General features: G+C 51.5%; 1 protein-coding gene across 4 annotated transcripts in view; it reads left to right on the top strand.

The window, feature by feature from the left end:
* The window catches only part of ADAMTS17 (ADAM metallopeptidase with thrombospondin type 1 motif 17), a 346,524-nt gene extending 328,383 nt beyond the window's left edge, over positions 1–18,141 (top strand). For all 4 annotated transcript variants that reach the window (XM_058736751.1, XM_058736749.1, XM_058736750.1 and 1 more), the window contains 2 exons: positions 13,922–14,099; positions 15,228–18,141. In XM_058736751.1, the coding sequence (XP_058592734.1) occupies positions 13,922–14,099; positions 15,228–15,397 (348 nt within the window). In that variant the 3' untranslated portion in view covers positions 15,398–18,141. The remainder of the gene's footprint in view (positions 1–13,921; positions 14,100–15,227) is intronic.
* The last annotated feature ends 257 nt before the right edge of the window (positions 18,142–18,398 follow it).

The raw sequence follows: 18,398 nt of genomic DNA, 5'->3' as shown, positions 1-18,398 counted from the left end.
CTTGGCCGCCGGCCATGGCAAAAGCCTTGTGAACACACAGGAGCCTTGGCTGAGGCAAATGTGGAGGGGGCTCATGGGCAAACAACACTTCCATTCACTTCAGGACCCTTGGGTGAGGGCCTGGATGATGCAGGGGCAGATAGGTATGAGCCTTGGGGGTGGCAGAAAGGAAGAGCCTTCTTCCAGAGCCTGGCCTGCACCCCTGGGGGACAGAGAGGCTTAAATAGCACAGGAATGTAAACCCGATATAAAAACTTCTTTCCTGCTTAGCCCTTCTTTTGCTCATTCACCTGGTATCTGTCAACCTGTTACCTCTAAAGCCTGTTTACCAGGGGCTGAGCTAAGTCATCACATGTGAGCCCCAGCCAGTACACCTTCTAGAGAACATTTTCCCAACACCTGTAGAATTTCTTTTTTTTTAAGTTTGTTTATTTTGAGAGAGACAGCAGGAGTGGGGGAGGGGCGGAGAGAGAGGGAGAGAGAATCCCAAGCGGATTCTCACAAAGCTGGGATGGGATGCAGGGATCCATCTCACAAAGCTGCAAGGTGACCACCTGAGCTGAAACCAGAAGTCGGATGCTCAACCGACTGAGCCACCCAGGTGCCCCAACAGCTATAGAATTTCTAGTGACATTTGCTAATGTTGGATTTTCTAAGAAAATTTCTAATGACAGCCTAGAGTGTGTTTGTGTTTCTTTTTGGTCTTAGCAACTGAAAACTCCCTGTTTGTTTCTCTCGATGCCTCTTCACTCCTGGGTTGCACACTGATGGCCCGAGAGCCTCCGGTGTTTGCATGGCCTGCACAATGTCTTAAACATTTTAGAATTAGTTACTAACATTTAAAAACAGGACAATTCCACCTGAAAGTCTGGAGATGGGCCCCTGTCTGGAAATCTGGCAACAGGGCAATGTGGCCTGCGTCCTCACGTGGCTACCACGAACTGGGGCCAAGCAGGCCTGGTACCTTCCCCCAGACCCTGGTCCTCCAGCCTCTCCCCAGGCTCCTCCAGCCACTATGCATTTTGATTTACCTGCCTGGCCAAGGCAGTACCTTTCTTGGTTTGTGACTCTGCTTCATGGAAGGAGAGATGCTTTGGCCATTGGAAAGCAAAACTTCCCCAAATCTGGTACCCAAATGGCCACCTTCCCACAAGTCTGAATACAAACTCCTGCAAACTATTGGAGTGCATAAAAGCCAAATTCCTCCGGTTCCAGTTTGCTGTCTGTGCTGAAATGCAGCATCTGGATAACTGCGAATTTGGGGACGACCAAAAACACCTCCTGTTTATTTACGCCCTGATTAGAAAATCTGACCAGAGCAATAGAACCGAGGCCAGTAGGTCCGGTTTCTCCATGAATGTAATAACGCTTAGTATGGAGTTGCCAGGATGAGTCTTATCATTGGAAGAAGTCTCACTTGAACTTCACTTGAAGGCTCTTGCAAAACAAAACAAAAAAAAAAAGTGCCATTAGAACCTAGAATCCTGTGAGAAAGACGTCAAGGGGCTGAGTTACAGCTCTGACTCACCACTTAATGTGTCTTAATCTGTCTGGCTCTCAGTCTCTTTATCTCTGAAACGGAGAATCATTAACACTGGCCCTGGCCATTTCGCAGAGACGCTCCGAGCTTTCAACGTGCTAGTATATGTGACTCAGCACTTGGACATCTCAGCCCGTTTTCCTGCCCCAAACCTATCACCCAGGGCTCACACCATTGTGAGGCACAGGCACCAGGACTAACCCGTTCTGATCTCATCTAACTTTGTCTTATCAGTAGGAGTACCCAGGCTTTTATACAACCATACCCAAAACCGTCTCGTAGCCAAGCATGTCAGACCCAGCTTGACGTAAACAGGCTATCAACAGCTTGGGTTCTAACCAATAAGAAAACATTTGTGAGTGTCCTATGTCAGAACTGTCAGAAGATGTGGAGGGACAACTACCCAACATAGTAAAGTAACATCATCTGGACTCCAAAAGTCCAGGTGTGGATTGGAATAAAGCAGTCATTATACTCGGGGAATTGGAAGGGTCCTAGTGGTCACCACCCTAAGTGCATCCTGTGCTACTGATGGGTGGCTTCCATGGTCACAGATATCCCTGCGCAGGAAGCAGAGGGGAGGAGTGGTCAGTTAGGGCCTGGGCTGTGTGCACCCATCAGGGTCTGAGGGCACCTGGCATCGTTTCCCCTTTGAGGTTTACCTCTGTACCTGTGCCCTGCAGCCAGGGTCATTAGCCCTGGTTCACTGAAGAAGCAATAGATGCTCCAAGATTGAGTGGCGTGCCCACACCCCTCTGGCAGAGTCCAAGCTCCTGAACCCCAGTTCAGAGCTCAGTCCAACCAGTGGACACAGAACGAGAAGGGCTGCGGAGTCCCCGTGACGGTGCCTTTGAGCCACAGCATGCCCTACACGTGTTCATTGGCTCTCCAGGGCTTGGCTTTCTCCAGCCGTTATAGCCATCTGGTTTTGAGAACCAGAGGGACACTTTTGTTTCCTGAAGTACCATGAGCTTCCTGGCACGAGGAGCTGCAGAACACCAGAAAATGAATGTGACTAGTGCCTGAGAAGCTTAGCACGGCAGTGCCCCAGATCTAGCAGCTCAGGCTTTCCCTCCTCCGATGTTCAGGGGCACTTCCTTGGCTGAGGACGCTGGTGTGTGGTCCATCCAACTCCCACACACAGCCCACCAGGTAGAGCTGTTAGCTGGCCTGCTTCTCTAGTAGCCAGACCATGGCAAATAACACCTCCCAGCTTTCTGGAAAGGAAGGCTTTAGAAGGCCACCGTGCCCACTTTTTACCACAACCAGCTTGATCAGTTATCCCTGATCAGAGGAAAGTAAAAACAAGAAAGAATAATGGAACGGAATGATCTCGGCTGCCATCCAGGGCTGGTATCTGCTGGCATCTGATTGGTGTGCACAGAGCCTTTGGGGAGAGTACTCAGCATTTGTGGGTGCCACCAGCCCCCTCCCCAGCACATCTGGCCAGAGCCAGGACCCAGGCGCAGGCTCGTTCTCCAAGCTGAAAACTCGTCAAGCACACTGAACTGAAAGTCTGTGCATGCATGAACATACTGGGAACAAGTGTGGTGGGGCAGGAACAGCACAGAACTCAGCCGTGGGACCCTCACCCTGTTTGCCTCACCACCACTCCCTCCTGCCACCGCCATCCCTGGGTGGGCTGGCATGCACAGTTACAGAAATCTGTACAGTTAATAGAAATCTGCCCATGGTTTTTCCCCATTTCTTCTCTGGAGAAGTGGAAAGGATCCCGTAGGGATACTTGTCCTCTCTCACTGGGTGATCAGGTCAGTGTTGGTGGATTCCACTGGATGGTTCTTACGCTGACATTTTCACTTATTCAGACTAAATGTGCTTTGTGAGTAACATCTTGTCTCCGCTCTGCAGCTTGTGCACTGTCCCCTTGTTGCATGCCTGGGGTGGGTGCATTTTTTTTTTAAGTTTATTTTCTTGAAAGAGAGAGAGAGAGAAAACAAGCTCAGGAGGGGCAGAGAGAGAAGAGAGAGAGAGAGAATCCCAAGCAGGCACCACATTCTGAGCACAGAGCCGGATGCAGGGCTTGAACTCACGAACCGCAAGATCATGACTTGAGCAGAAGTCAAGAGTTGGACACTTAACTGACTGAGCCACCCAGTCGCCCCAAGGGTCAGTGCACTTTTAAACCCTCTCCATTGTAACCAGCCTCCAAACCTCCCCACATTCCAGACTTTGAAGGCTTCACACAAGTTGCCCCAAAGGAAAGTCAATAGAATTTCAAGGGCCGTCAGGGCATCAGTGTGTCTGGAAGCTTTGACATTTTGCATCCAAGCAGTCTCCTGTTACTTGGCCCCACGGGTGCCGTTGAGAAAGATAAGCCGTCTCCAGGGAGGTGAGGGACCAGCCAGTCCATGGACATTCCACCGGTGCCATCCTGCACTCACTGAAATAAGAAGGACCAGTCACCCCTGAGAAGGGGCTGGCACCCATCCCTTCCTGTAGCTGGGTGAGGGTGCCTGAGAACAACACCCAGAACCTGGGGGAGGCAGGGCCCCTCCCCTTCCCCCAGCCTCAGCAAATGACTGAACCGTAACCGGGGTCCCATATGAGGGACAGGCTTCACATTCCCATCCCTGCTGAGGGCCTTATTACTGCTCTGCCATGTTTGAAAAATGGCCTGCAGCTGGCTACCCTCCTGGGATATTAGCTATTTCCAGATCTGTGCAAATCATTGTTTTCACCCGCTAACTGCTGGGTATTCAACCCGGGGGGAGGGAGACGTCACTTAAAATGGGAGAGGAGGAAATCGCATTTCTTTCTAGAATAGCATGACTTTTGATCAAAAGTTGAGATGTTTCAGTTTCAAGACCAGAGGCATTAATCACCGCTGAAATGACGGGATGTTTCTAATTAGAAACAAATTATTCTGGAGGGATCATAATGGATGGTGTTTTTAAAGAAAACCGTTGGCTGTCTGTGTTAAGAGTATGGCTGTTCCCTTTCACTGAAGAGATCAAAGTGACCGTTGACTTCCTGGTGCCTGCGAAGGTCCCATGGAAGGGGGCTGGTCTAACTCCAAGGCCTCAGTCAGGCCCCAGGTGTGCCCCTCACACCCGAGCCCCAGACTGATGTGGAAATCACAGCACCTCCCAGGGGCCATAGGAGGTCAAAGGAAGAAATAAGCATGAAGAGTGTGTGAGCTGCAGACCCCCAAGAAGTCTGGGAGAGCCTCTCACTCAGTGGTGGAGGCCTTACTGTGCTCTAGGCAGGGAGATGGGGGTTTCAGCTCCATGGCCTTAGCAATGAACAGACCTTGCATCGCGAGAGGGGCTTGTTACGGGAAGTTTTTCAGCCCACACCACTTCCAAAGCTTGCACCTGTTTTGGTGGGGTCTGACCCCACTCCCCACTCTGCAAGGCTGGCCTGCCTGCCAAGCTGGGGGCCGGCAGCCAAGACTCTGGGATTCAACCAGCATTTCCTGAGCTCCCATTCTGTGCCAGAAAACCCGCTCTGGGCCCTGGGGGTATGAGAGTGGATAGTGACCCATCCAAGGTACAGACCGACAGGGAGCCAACTGCAGAAGGCCACCATGAGTCCCACTGGGCCAGTATGAGCACAGTGCTATGGGACCCAGGCAGCCTCTTCCTGGGAAAACTGTGGATGGGGATGCTGGCAGGGGGTGACACTGCTCCTGTTGGGACCAGTGACAGTGGCCCCTGACATACACCAGTGCTTTAAAATTTACAAAGCACATTCACTCATATTATCTCATTTGACCCCATCCTCATTTTACAGATGAGAAAACTGACTCAGAGTGGTGATGTGGCTTTTTTCCCCAAAGTCACACAGCCAGAAAATAGCAGGGCTAAGAGTCTGGTCCCTGCCTTCTGGCTCTTAATTCACCTTTCTTCCAGGTGCATAATAACCTCAGAGGCTTAGATTCCTAACCTGAAACGGGTAGGAGATGACCTATGGCCTGCAGCTCTAGTCGTCATAGGCATATGCTTGGTATAAAGTCAAGTGTCTACCTGCCCTTGTTTTGCTTTGTTTTTAATATTTATTTTTGAGAGAGTGCAAGCGGGGGAGGTCCAGAGAGAGGGGGACAGAGGATCTGAAGCCGGCTCTGCACTGACAGCACAGAGCTCGACACAGGGCTCAAACTCATGAACCGCGAGATAATGACCTGAGCTGAAGTCGGACACTCAACCGACTGATCCACCCCCCTCCCAAAAAAAACTAGTCAAGTATCTCCCTGCTCTCTCTCCACACCACCCCCATCTAAACCTGCTCTCCAAGGGCTTTGTATCAGTCATTGACATAATGGCAATCCCTTGCCTCTATCTGCGGTCCTACATGTTGTCTACCCTTATTTGTGAAATAAAAAGTTGAGTCCTTATTAAAAGAAACTTGCACATCAAAGAGGAAGTATGTGAGACATTGGGGATATCGGGGCCCTTCTCTGGGGCAGCCAGCGGGCAGCCAGCACTGTTGGCGAAGAGAGAGATAAGCCAATTCTCTCTCTATTTGACATTACTCTGAGGAGCATAAGCAGCCAATGAAAGGAAGGTCATCAGATCTCAACACGTTTCAGGCAGGGGCAGAAGGGAGACAGGGCAGAAAACCCCCTCAGTGTGGAGCACTTTGAGTGGGTGAACAGAGCCTGCCACTGGGTCGTGGACTTGCAGAGAAAAGTCCAGGACCCATACCTGCTCATGTGAGAGAAATGGGCTTGCTGTAGAGCAGCAGAGTCACCGGAAATTGCGAGGAGAAGTGCCTGCATGAAGTGAGCTGAATAATAGCTGATGCCTCTGACCCGTCCATTCACCTAGTGGTGTCCTTTGTCAAACCAGCTGCCTTGGTGTGGAGCAAGGGATCCGAGAGAGGGGGTGGCTCCCCCTGCATTGCAGCCTGGGTTTTAACCACTACCTGGACCTAATCATTGAATCAGAGGAGATGCTGCCCCTAAGGAACACTTTTGTTTCGACACATGCTACGTCAGTGACCCTAAAGTAGGGCAGACGGTCAGGATGACACAGGTCCACACCCCCCCACTGGGCTGTGGCCTCCTGTAAACTTGAACCAGCATCACCCTCTGTCAGCTGGGTCTAGGGGTACCCCCCTATAGGCATCTGTAAAAGCACTTAGCCCAAGGCCTGGCACAGGGAGATCACCCGGGAGGTGCTTGTTTCTATCATCATCATCATCTCGTTATTTTTGCCATTGTCTTCTGCTGCAGCCACAGATCTCTGGTGGAATCCCATTTCTTCCATGGGCCTATCAAATATGTGTCATCTTAAAGCAGCTCTTTGAATGTGGTTCAGGTCCCATAAAACAGTGTGTGCCCTGACCCGGTGTGTGCGCATGGCAACAGCGTGGCTAGGAGGCAGGAGAGGAGCTGCTGCGGCATTTGCTGGGCTCCTGGGCCGGCCTCCTCCAGCAGGGTGGAGCATCTTGTGTGCAGTCACTGACGGGCTGGGTGAGCTAAGCTACCGGAGTGATAACAGCCTCTGCCCAAGGACACACAGAGTGGCCAGGCAGAGTCCCCTGTGCTCCAGGCTCACAGAGCACAGTCCAGAGCTCTTGCAGATCCTCGGGAGTCAACTTGGCCTTCTGGCTCCCGGGCTGGCGTGGCCCAGCCAGAATCTGTAGGTCGCCAGGTTGCAAATTCAGAGACTTGGGGGAAACCCGAAGCTAAGGCTGAGGCTAGAAGGGAAAAACAGTTTGTGAGGGAGTATGAGTTGAAGGGTGTGTGTGTGTGTGTGTGTGTGTGTGTGTGTGTGTGTGTGTCTGTCTAAGAAAGCATTTCCAGTTTCAAGGCTGGAGCAAAGACAGTGGGGATTTTCATTACTGTTTAAAACCTGCTATTTCAGGTTTCAACAGCTTCCGATGTTTGCATTGCTCAATGCCAAGTCGGGGGAAAATCTGTCAAAAATGCTTTTGAAGAGCTTTTGACATTTCACCAGCCAAGTGCCTCTCAGACACAAAATGGAGTTTTACCTGGAGGGTATTCTCTTCCCCCACCCCCTGCCTCATTCTCTGCCATCCACACCCGCCCCGGGGGCGGGCTGGCCCCTCAGACACCAGGCTCTGGGAGAACGGGAGAACGTGGGGGCGGTTACACCGTGGGGTGAGGGCTCCCCCTTGCCAAGCCTCCTGCTCACCCCAGAGCCCCGGGGAGGAAGCCGGCCCACCCGCCCCCCCCCTCCCCGACTCTGTCGGAACCCCGGGCTCATGCAAGCACCAAACATTCCTGCAGCGTTTTCCCCTTCCTGAGGTTTTTACAACCTCCTTTAGCTAATTCTCAAAACACCCCTTTGGGATTCCGTGTTATTTATAGTGGTGATTTTATAGCTGCGAGAAGTGAAGAGAAGGAAGTCCTCACCGAAGTGGAGCATGTCATCAGGGTCAGGCCTCTGTGGGGTGACAGAGACCTGGATCCTCCCCCTCCGGGGAGCGGTGTGGCCCTGGAGGAGGCCGGGTGGGGGGCCTGGAGCTGTCACTGGGGAACAGTCACATGAACGCCCTAAGCCTCACATTCGGCCTCTCTGAAAGGCAGTCCTGTGCTCCTTGTGGTGCCATTCACGCATTTGTTGTGTGTTTATTGTGCACCTACTATGTTCTGAGCACTGCCCTGGCCACAGCCGCTGGTAGTAGAATGATTAACAAGGACTAACGAGAATGACGTTAAGTCCAGGGCCCAGCCCTCAGCGGGCATGCAGAAGGTGGACCTGGCTGCTATTACTGCTATTGTCACCATCATTGTCATCAAGGAAGCAGAGGCGGGAAGCCTTCCACCATGTCCTTGGGTCTGAGGGACCACAGGCCTTCCCACTCTTTTAGGGAATCCTCTTTTTCATAGCCACACCAGAACTAACACCACAAGCCCATGAGTAAATTCAAGTTGAAGATTTCTCTTTGTTGCCGTGAACCTTTTGCTCTCTGTGCACCAGAACTTTTGATTTTGTTATTGCTTTTCCAGTGAAACTCCCGCTGCAAGTGTCTTTGACTCCGCATCCTAGCCAGGGGAGGGCCCTGAGATCGGTGGCGGGTCACCAAGCCTAGTCTCTGACGTGCGGCTGCGGCCACTTGCTGGGGAGGGGGCTGCCCCTGCTTCAGGTCGTCTGGCAAGGAGCTTTTCTGCTGGATTTATCCCTGCTCCATTTCTATCTTTGTTTCCCGAGTCTCAGGGAGTCACGATAAATGTTAACGTAATGAGCGACCTGAAAAAAAAAAAAAAATACCCAACAGTGAAAGAGTGCTTCTAACAAGACCAGATACGTTTTTTTACAGATCTGTTTGCTTGGATTTTAAGAGCCTGAAAATGGCTTCACAGCAATGCTTGGGGCTAATCCGGTGCAATCTGGAGACACTGTGGTCTCCTCACTGTTTAATTAAAATTGAGGCCGAGGGGAGGCAGACAGAGATGGAGTCCATTGTCTGCGCCTGTGTTATCCTGAATGCAGCAAGCTCAAGTTACATACAAGGGGATGCTGTTCAAAGCAACCCTTCAGACCTGTCTGCAATCACGTTTGTCTTCAGGGTCAAATCAGCTTCTAACTGTGCTCTCAGAGGTAATCTGGCTGAGCTGCCAGATCAGGGCCAGGAGCCGGGCAAGGGTGGCCCCGCAACACCTGTCTGTGGCGGCCTGGTGCCAGGCAGGGCATGGCCGCCCCATGGAGAGCTAAGCAAGGTGGCCAAGTGACTCAGTGTGTTTTCCTGGGCTTGAGGGACTCCCTGGTCGGCTCTCTCTGTTCTTGTCCAAGCGCTAACTGTTAATAATAATAGCAGCACTTGTTGAGGGCTCGGTCTCTCCCAGACTCCCTGCTGGTCACCCGTCCAAGTGATTCTAATCACTAAATCATTCTGCAAGGAGAGTTTTATTATCCTCAAGCCACAAATGAAAAAACTGGGGCTCAGATAGGTTAAGTAACTTGCCTGAAGTCACACAGCGAGTAAGCAGGGATGGAGTGTGCTGACAGGCCTGTGCTGCCCCTATGGCTCTGTCCCCAGTAAAACCCCAGTCGGGGAGAGTGTGGTTACCCATGGGTGTTCGGCGGGGGCGGGCAGGCTTAACACCACCTGGACTGAAATGGAAGTTTCTTTACCTGCCACTTGGTTACGTGCTTGTCTTCTCACCTGAGGCATTGAAGCAGCCTCTGTGGGGCTGGCTCACACACAATTCAGGTGGATAAGCAAATGCTCTAAGGTTCTCAAAAGTTCTTTTTAATGAGTACAGGCCTTTCACAGCCCACCGCTGTGGGAACAGCAGAGTTCCTAGGACTCCAGCTAAAATTTAGCCCAGCCTAATCTGAGAGGCAAATCCCTATGAGGGGCAGGGCCTGCAGGGTCCCTACATGCCCCCACAGCAGTGGAGGGTCGGCCCCCAGCCTGTCACCTGGCCTTGCCCAGCTTCACATAGGTGCTGGAGAGCCATGAGAACAGACCCTTGAGTCTCTATGCGGGATCTTTGGAGAGAATTCCATGATCTCATGGAGCAGTTCTTTTCTCCAGACTGGGAAATTAAAGGCCAGTGACCCATACTAGGAAAGATAATGAATAAGAAGTGGACCTGGGCAGTGACCTAGCTTTTCATTTCCTGGCTCCCATAGAGGCTCCCACCAGTGCAAGCTGTAATTCGTACAGGAAGATGGAATTTGGTCCATGGAATGGGGCAGCTGGGGTCCTGTCCCTCCTCTGCCACTCACTCACTGTGTGACCTTGGACCAGACACCCCCACTGAGCTCAGTAGCCAGCAGCCTCTAGATTGTTGTGGAATGTTCCACCTTATTATGGAACCTTACAAGCAAACCCACAGGATAAGCAAACACACCATCTGCATATGCAGGGGGACATCATGAATGCTCTCCCTGCCCCCACCCAACCTCCTGGCCCCAGAGCATGTGAAACATGACTAAGAACTTTCAGAGGAGGAAATCATCCATCAAGGTCACCCTGAATACCTGAGTTTTACAATGGTCATTGATCATTTTCAGGCAGAGACCTTTGTCAGTTTTGCGCTTGGTGTGAATAGACCCACAGGATTGAGTTCTTGCCCTGATTTTTACGTAAGTAATAATGACACCTGCAAAAGACATCGAAACACTTCCTGAGGTTCCTGGCCAGGAAGTAACTCACCCCTGGCCGACCGCCTAGCCAGCAGGGCTTTGGGTACCTCGCGGTCAGGGGGTGCCATAGGAGCAAGATAGACATAGATTTAGGCACCTTGTCCATTAGGCTGTGCTGTTTCCTGGGGCCCCAACCACCACCAGTCCCACCCTGGGTGGTCCCCCTCTCCAAGGAATATTAAGACACGTAATTCCTAATTCTTCCTTGCGGGTGTGTCTCCTATAGCAGGTGGCTCCAGGGCCCATGGTGCAGTCAAGATCCGATGAGAAAAAGGATGTTGATGTCACTTGTAGATCAGCCTGCAGATACCTCTTTTCCTCACAAAGGCAGTTGAGTGCCAAATAGTCACAGGAATCTGGTCCCAAGTACATGGTAATCCCATTTTCCCAGGAAGTAGATTTTATTTTATTTTTTTGATTTTACAACCACCTTACATATAAAAAATCTTTAATGGTATAGGTGGACTAGTCAAATGTCTCCATAAACTATATAATTTATTCAGGTAGTTACACATTCATATTTAAAGGTATATAATAGGGGCGCCTGGGTGGCTCAGTCAGTTGAGTGTCCGTCTGACTTCAGCTCAGGTCATGATCTCGTGGTTCGTGAGTTCCAGCCCCATGTCAAGCTCTGTGCTGACAGCTCAGAGCCTGGAGCCTGCTTCGGATTCTGTGTCTCCCTCTTTGTCTGCCCCTCCGCTGCTCACACCCTGTCTTTCTCTGTCTCAAAAATAAATAAACATTAAAAAAAATTTTTTTTAATTTATTAGAAATGTTTGCTCATCTTGCAGAGCACTAGAAGAACAAGTTACAATCCAAGGTTTTACGGTATTTGTATATGAATATTCAACTACTTCAGTGTAAGAAGAGAGAGCTCATTCCACTACACAGGCCACTGGGCAGAAGTTCAGGATAAATCAGAGGTTCTCAGTTGTGGGTGCCCCTTCTCCATATATTGATTGATTTTCCTGGGACACCGAGGTTTTTAGAAGCTCACCAGGTGGGGCGCCTGGGTGGCGCAGTCGGTTAAGCGTCCGACTTCAGCCAGGTCACGATCTCGCGGTCCGTGAGTTCGAGCCCCGCGTCAGGCTCTGGGCTGATGGCTCGGAGCCTGGAGCCTGTTTCCGATTCTGTGTCTCCCTCTCTCCCTGCCCCTCCCCCGTTCATGCTCTGTTTCTCTCTGTCCCAAAAATAAATAAAAAACATTGAAAAAAAAAAATTAAAAAAAAAAAAAAAAGAAGCTCACCAGGTAATCCCAAGAACAGATCCCAACCTGCTGTCAGCTCCCCGCCCCCCCAGAGGCCCCCCAGGTATAAGTCCTGTTGCTATGGCAGCTGTCCTAAGTTTAAGGTCTCCTGTTGGTGGGACCTCCTCATGTGACCTCACTCCTCCACCTCAGCAGCCCTCAAACTTCCCTTGTGCTCCAGTGCCAACCCCCAAGGTCTAGGGTGGGGCCCAGAAATCTGCATCCATTAATGCACAATGAATTCTCAAGCCCACAAGCAGCCCATGCCTAGTGTATCCAGAAGATAGGATGTGAAGCAAGACACAAAGCGGGGGCCCTGGGGCCCGCCTTGCTTGTTGGGGAGCGTGCCTGTTCTGGTTTGAACATGCCAGAGCCCACAGTGGGTGTCACTTGTGGTTTTCCTACCTCCTTTTTGATTTGCAAAGACCCCTTCAGAGCACCATTCCCTCTGAGCCTCTTTATCCTTCTAAAGTGAAAACAAAAACAAAAACCCCACATGATTCTGCAGAGGAATTCACCTGGCACACAAAAGCTCTTTGCGGAGCAGACAGTGCCCACATGGTCACAAATGGTACCAGCAGTCTCCCATCAAGCCTGTGCCTGGTGACTCCTCGCAGACCCCTGGAGGGAAGGTCCTCCTTCCAGCACAGGCCAAGGTCCGGCCCAAAGGGGAGGAGACAGGGAGGCACACTCTCCGGACGGCACCTGGCGTCGTCACCGCATGTGGCATTCAGAGGGCAGGCCCCGCTCTCCTTTCTCCACCCCGAGGTGCCGGTATTAACTCCAGCTGGGCTATTGCACCTGAGGCCTTTGCTTTATTAAAGTTTTGCAGAGTGCTCTCAGAACCCCATAAATCACGGGTTGCGTGGGCGCTAGGGGACACCAGATGGGGAGAAAGTGCATAGGAACCTGGCTCTCTGGCTGGAAGCGACCAGCTTATTGGAGAGACAGTTCCAAGGGCCCCTGGGAGAGCGTGCAAGTGCCCAGGAGTTCGGAGAGCAGGATCAGGGTGGCGGAGCTGAGTCGCTGACAGTCTCCCTGTGGAGCACTTTAAAGGGATGCAAAGAGAGACAGGACTTGGGAAAGTCCTACCGAGTCCGCTCACTGGGAACCTGGGATGTCTGCTGAGCTACGCCAGGCGGGTTTTAGCAAACCCAGGTCTACCAGCAGCCCAGGATTTGGTGTCTGAGTTAAAGCCACAAACAGTATGAGATTCCGTGACTCTGTGATGTGAAAAAAAGATTGTGCTTCGTTTTCTCCACCTTGATTCTGAGCCCCGACCCTCCAGGCTTGCGGGAAATTTGACCCCGCTCATGCCTGAGCTCCCCTCCACAACCAAGACCAGGCAAAGACCCCAGAGCCTCCCACAGCACAAAGCACTGGGGAAGACCCACTTGGTCATCAGGCCCAGTGCCTCCTGGGTGCCATCAGGCCACCCTGTCCACTGTCTCAAGGATTTCAAAAGCCCAGCTCTCTGCTGGGAATGGGAGTAGAGAGGGTGGGAAGTGAAATGCAGGCCTCATACATTAATGTTTTAGCAACTGTCTTGCATCTTAGCTCAGGCTGCTGGGGTGAAACTCCATAGACTAGGGGGCTTAAACCACAGACATTTAGTTCTTATGATTCTGGAGGCTGAGAAGTCTAAGGTCAAAGTGCTAGCAGATTTGTTTCTTGGTGAGGGCCCATGTCCTGGCCGTGTCCTCACACGGGGGAAAGACAGACTCTGGTCTCTCTTCCTCTTTATAAAGACACAGTTCTCATCATGGAGGCTCTGCCCTCATACCCTCATCTAAACCTAACTACCTCCCAAAAGCCCCACCTTCAAATACGATCCCATTGGGAGTTAGGGATTTGGGGAGACAAAAGACATTCAGTCCGTAACATCTCGAAGCAGGTTTCTGTCAGACACCTGGGATGCAGTGAAGCCCCTTGTCCCGCATTATTCCAAGCCCCTGGGAATGACACCGAGGGGCAGCTGCATTGCAAAGCCATTGTCAAGGACTCCTGGGTGTAGGTTAGGCCCCCAGCTCAGGCTGTCCCTGTATCTGGCAGTGCTCCTCAACCTGTGGGAAGGGCCTCCAGTCCCGCGTAGTACAGTGCATGCACAAGGTCACCGGCCGCCATGGCAACGAGTGCCCCGCCCTCTCGAAGCCAGCAGCCTACAGACAGTGCCACCAGGAGGTCTGCAATGACAAGATCAACGTGAACACCATCACCTCCCCTCGCCTCGGTGAGTGGCCCCTGGTTTCTGGGGTGGGGAGGTGGGAGTTCTGTAAGCCAGAAAGCCCCCTTTGGGCCCTAGCTGAGCCCTGAAGAGGTCTTTTGTCAGCTCTGTAGAAGGTTAGAGGTTTCAGAGGTGGAATTTCGTTCCTTGTCATGAAAAAGACGTCTGCTAGCGACAACCTCAAACACAACAATGGCTCAAGCGTCCCGCTTAGTCCCTCTGCCAACAATGAGGAACACGGGAGGGTGGTCTTCAGTTAATGTTTTTGGGCTCCTGTGCACGAGGAGGGCAAAGGGAGGTGCGTTCTTCCAGAAGTGAAGGAGCTGGGGCGACATTCACAAAGCCTCGGTGACGTTCGCATGGGATGCTCCCCAAGCTAACACTTGAGAAGAAAACAGAGGTGTTGATAGGGTGGAGTATTTAATTCAGTGGCACAGGAGGGAGAAGAGGAGCATTTAACACTAATCTGGTGATTCCTTTTGACGGTGTCCACTTTTCCAAATAGAAATCCCTGAGGAATATTTTCCTACCCAGAGCCCCTTTCCCTAACACTGGAACACAGCCAGAATGAAGAGGGTTTCTAAGTTGTTTCACTGGAGGGTCTTTGAACTTGCAGAGGGGCACCCCGGGCTTTTGCATGCACACACCTCCTTGGTATGCTCCAGAGACCTCCCTCAGTCAGGACATTCTCTCTGCAGGATGACCCTGAAGGAGATTCGGGCCACTTGCTTAGGCTACGAGCTTATGCTTTGGTGGCCCTTTGATGTCCACCGCCCCGTGCCGTTCTGTTTTATGAATGCCAGCAACGATGGTGTCCTTCTCCAAAAAATAACAGCAAGTGCCACTTAGGTGAGAAGCAGGGTGCACAGTGCCCTGGCCCTAAGGAAGCAGCAGGCAGACCCATGCTCTGCCAAGGGGTCGGGTTAGACACAGGAGCGTGTCCCCTGTCGAAAACAGCGGCATCCCGTGGCCCCGGCAGGGGGTGTATTTCCTCCGTTTGCGCAAGGCTCCAGTGTGCTTGTCGGTGAGGGCAGCTCCGGAGGGTGTCAGACCACAGGCCGCCCCTGCGCAGGCATCCTGATGTCCCTGGGCCATCCGTAACCCCTGGGCTTTCTGTTTCCACCGTCCCTGTAGCCGCTCTGACCTACAAATGTACGCGGGACCAGTGGACAGTGTACTGCCGGGTCATCCGAGAAAAGAACCTCTGTCAGGACATGCGGTGGTACCAGCGCTGCTGCCAGACGTGCAGGGACTTCTATGCGAACAAGATGCGCCAGCCGCTGCCACCGCCACCAAGCTCATGACACGTGGCCCAAGGGTCCCTCGACGCGCCAGCGCGAGGCCTGAATCCTGATGACATGGCTCGTTGAAAGCCTCCCTACCCAAGAGCGCACCAGTCCTGCGGCCGGGACCCCCCTCCCCCAGAGCACAGCGCCGCTCCCCCCACCAGGCTGTCCCGAGAATCCAATCGCATAGAACTTGAGCGTGGACTTGACATTTGCTGTTAGTGCTTTTGTACTTAATATATTGTTAATGGCCACTGGATGGCTTTCTCCGGTAAGGAAAAAAATAGGCATGAGTCACAAAATTATTGTAATTTCTAAGGTTCTGTGTACCTCAAAGGGAACACCTCTGACAGACAGTTGTCAAAAGAAAGAGACGTCACTGAGCGCTTCTGTCCAGCTTTCTTTTGACGTTTGAATTCCCGGTGCTTGATGTGCCGGGGGCAGGGGGACTATCCCCCCAGTGAGACATTCCACGTTCAAACAGGCTTTATTCTGAAAGCCGGTGACACCCCGGAAGGAAGGACAGATGTCAGTGAGCCTCTGCCAATGGCTCCCCCCAAGAGGGCCAGGGTCAGCACTTAGCCTCTCAGCTCATCTCTGAAAAGGTGTTCTCTAGATCCTGGGCCTTCTCTTGGAAGTCTTGTCCCTGACAGTCTGAATCTGTATCAGCCAAAGACACCAGGGCCGCATAGTTTTGCGTAAAAACCTGTGTTGGGGAGAATATGCTGGAAGTGTTTGGGTTTGGGCAGGCATCTAATTTGTATACTCTACTGTCCACCACATAGGGAAACAGAAAAGTCTTTCTTCGAGGTGCTATGAAATGGGACATCTGTTCATTTGGGTGATGGGACTGTTCCCTGGCATAAAGGTGAGCTCAGGACAGCTTTGTCAGGGGTGTGTGACCCCTCCACATTCTGGGGGCCTCCACTCTTGTCAGTACTTCATAAAGCTTTGCACCTTAGACGTGGCTTCCCATTGACCTTGGCCATCTATCTGAAGTTGATTCTTTTTAGAAGCTCTGCCTCCTTCGCCCTGGCATGGGACTGGTTTCCTCCAGAAGCCCCTCGGCCTGGGGGGCCGGGATCACTGCACAAGCACCGAGCCTTCCCACAGCCCAGACCTTGGGGGACCCATTATTGTCATGCTGTCGGTATTGACCCATCTTCTTAGTAAGACAAGGATGACCCTCAGAAAAGCACGAAGAAAGTCTTTCCCTCCCGCAACCTATCAAAACAGAGCTGTGCCCTGTCTAGAAGTCTGAGGAAATGACAAGAACACAGAAGATGGTAGGACCCTGCCCGCTTTGGGAGCTGGGAGAGAAAGACCCTAGATGCCGGGAGACCTGTTTTGCTCACCAGCTTGGTGGGTGTTTGATAGGTGCTTATGTTCAAGGACTTTACCATGACAAACCCACCTTCTCCCTTATTGTAGACAGGGGAATCTCACTTATGCCAATGTCCCAGGGATCATCTCCAAGTTCTTCCTGATTTATTGGTGCTGTGTTTATGTATCTGCTTTGGTTTTTGATGATGTCACAACTTTAGGGTCCATTAGCTTAAATCAGAAAGAAAACAAAAAGAAAATCTCCTGCCTTCTCAACCCCGTCTTACAGGCTGTTTCAATTTATGATTTCTAATATTCCAGAGATAGAGACGTGGTAGGGATGACAAGAGATTTGTGCGGTTCCTCTTGAATCAACGAGAAGTTTTTGAGAAGCTTGCTTGGGTGCTCTGATTGAGAGAGTGCCAGGATAGCGCGATCCACCCTGCAGTGTAAACCCCGTCAGTGTTGCAGCACAGCCTATGCAAAACGCTGTCCTCCCCAGCTCAGGCTTGGCCACTGACAGACTCCCCCAAACCCCATTTCTGCAAAACTCTCAAATTCTTGGGGAGCTAGGGTTCCAAAATGGGCTGTGCTTCACCATGTAATGTCAGAAAGATAGCAGCCTCGGGGGCTGAGGAGCTGAGCCAGGGCAGCCAGCTAAGGAACCCACGGGGCCCACCCAAGCTGAGCATGTACGTGCCCCTAGGCTAGCACTTTCTCGGATGCCTCTGAATATTCCCCCCGACTGGCTACCTTGACTATATCAACTGGATGCATCTGGCAAGGGCCCCACCCTCTCAAAATGCAAATAATTGATTTCGTTATTATCGAACACCCACTGGTTCCCCCAGAGTCCATGTCTCTCTGACCTCCTTTAGCTCATGCTGGCACTTGCTGCTCTGAAATTCACCAGCCCGCCTTCTGTTCATGGCACAAGCAATGATTGATTTCAGCGAAGCCATGATGGCACTCTTGTTCCACTTTGTACAGAAGACATTGAAACCCTGTGATCACAACAGTGACGTTTCTTTATTCACAATACCCTGTACTGTCACTCAAGTACTGTACCTTTTTGATTGCACAAATGCGTTACTAACGACAGAGTCTTACGACCTTATGGTGCTACTTTTGTGGGTGCAAATGAAGCCCTCTCACTTGACCATGGCTTGACATTATCAGAACACAGGGAAAGATCCTCAGCAGCAATAATCTCATTGCTTTGTTCTCTTTTCTCCATTTCAGAGTCAAATGTATATATTTTCCATTAGTTAACTTACATTACGTACTGTACCCATGGTATTTTTGTTTTACTTTTTGGTGCTGGTTTTGAAAGAAAAAAAAAGAACAGAAGACAAACATTGGACACCACTGTAAATGAAAAATTAATCATTTCATTGGAAGTGAGTTGAACATGTTAATAAAATGTTTTTCCATAACAATTTTAAGCTGTCTGTGGAGTACGAGACAAAAACCAGTCCTCCGGGGCTGACAGAGGGAGGCCTGTCCTTCTGCGAGTGGTCACATAGCTTGCCTGGAACAGCGTCCCGACCACAGCTGTGGACAGGGTCAGAGGTCGCTGGTAAATGCAGTTCTGGCGGGTGGCTGTGTCTCCCTGCGTGAGCACTAACAAATCATTCCATCCCAGGCCTCACCCCTGTGTGGTTGCAAAACCGCGGGTGGGGACATGAGGGTCTGG

The sequence above is a fragment of the Neofelis nebulosa genome, chromosome 7, assembly GCF_028018385.1.
Source record: "Neofelis nebulosa isolate mNeoNeb1 chromosome 7, mNeoNeb1.pri, whole genome shotgun sequence".
NCBI lineage: Eukaryota > Metazoa > Chordata > Mammalia > Carnivora > Felidae > Neofelis > Neofelis nebulosa.
The sequence above is the reverse complement of the archived record's forward strand: the minus strand, read 5'-3'. Positions and strand labels throughout refer to the sequence as shown.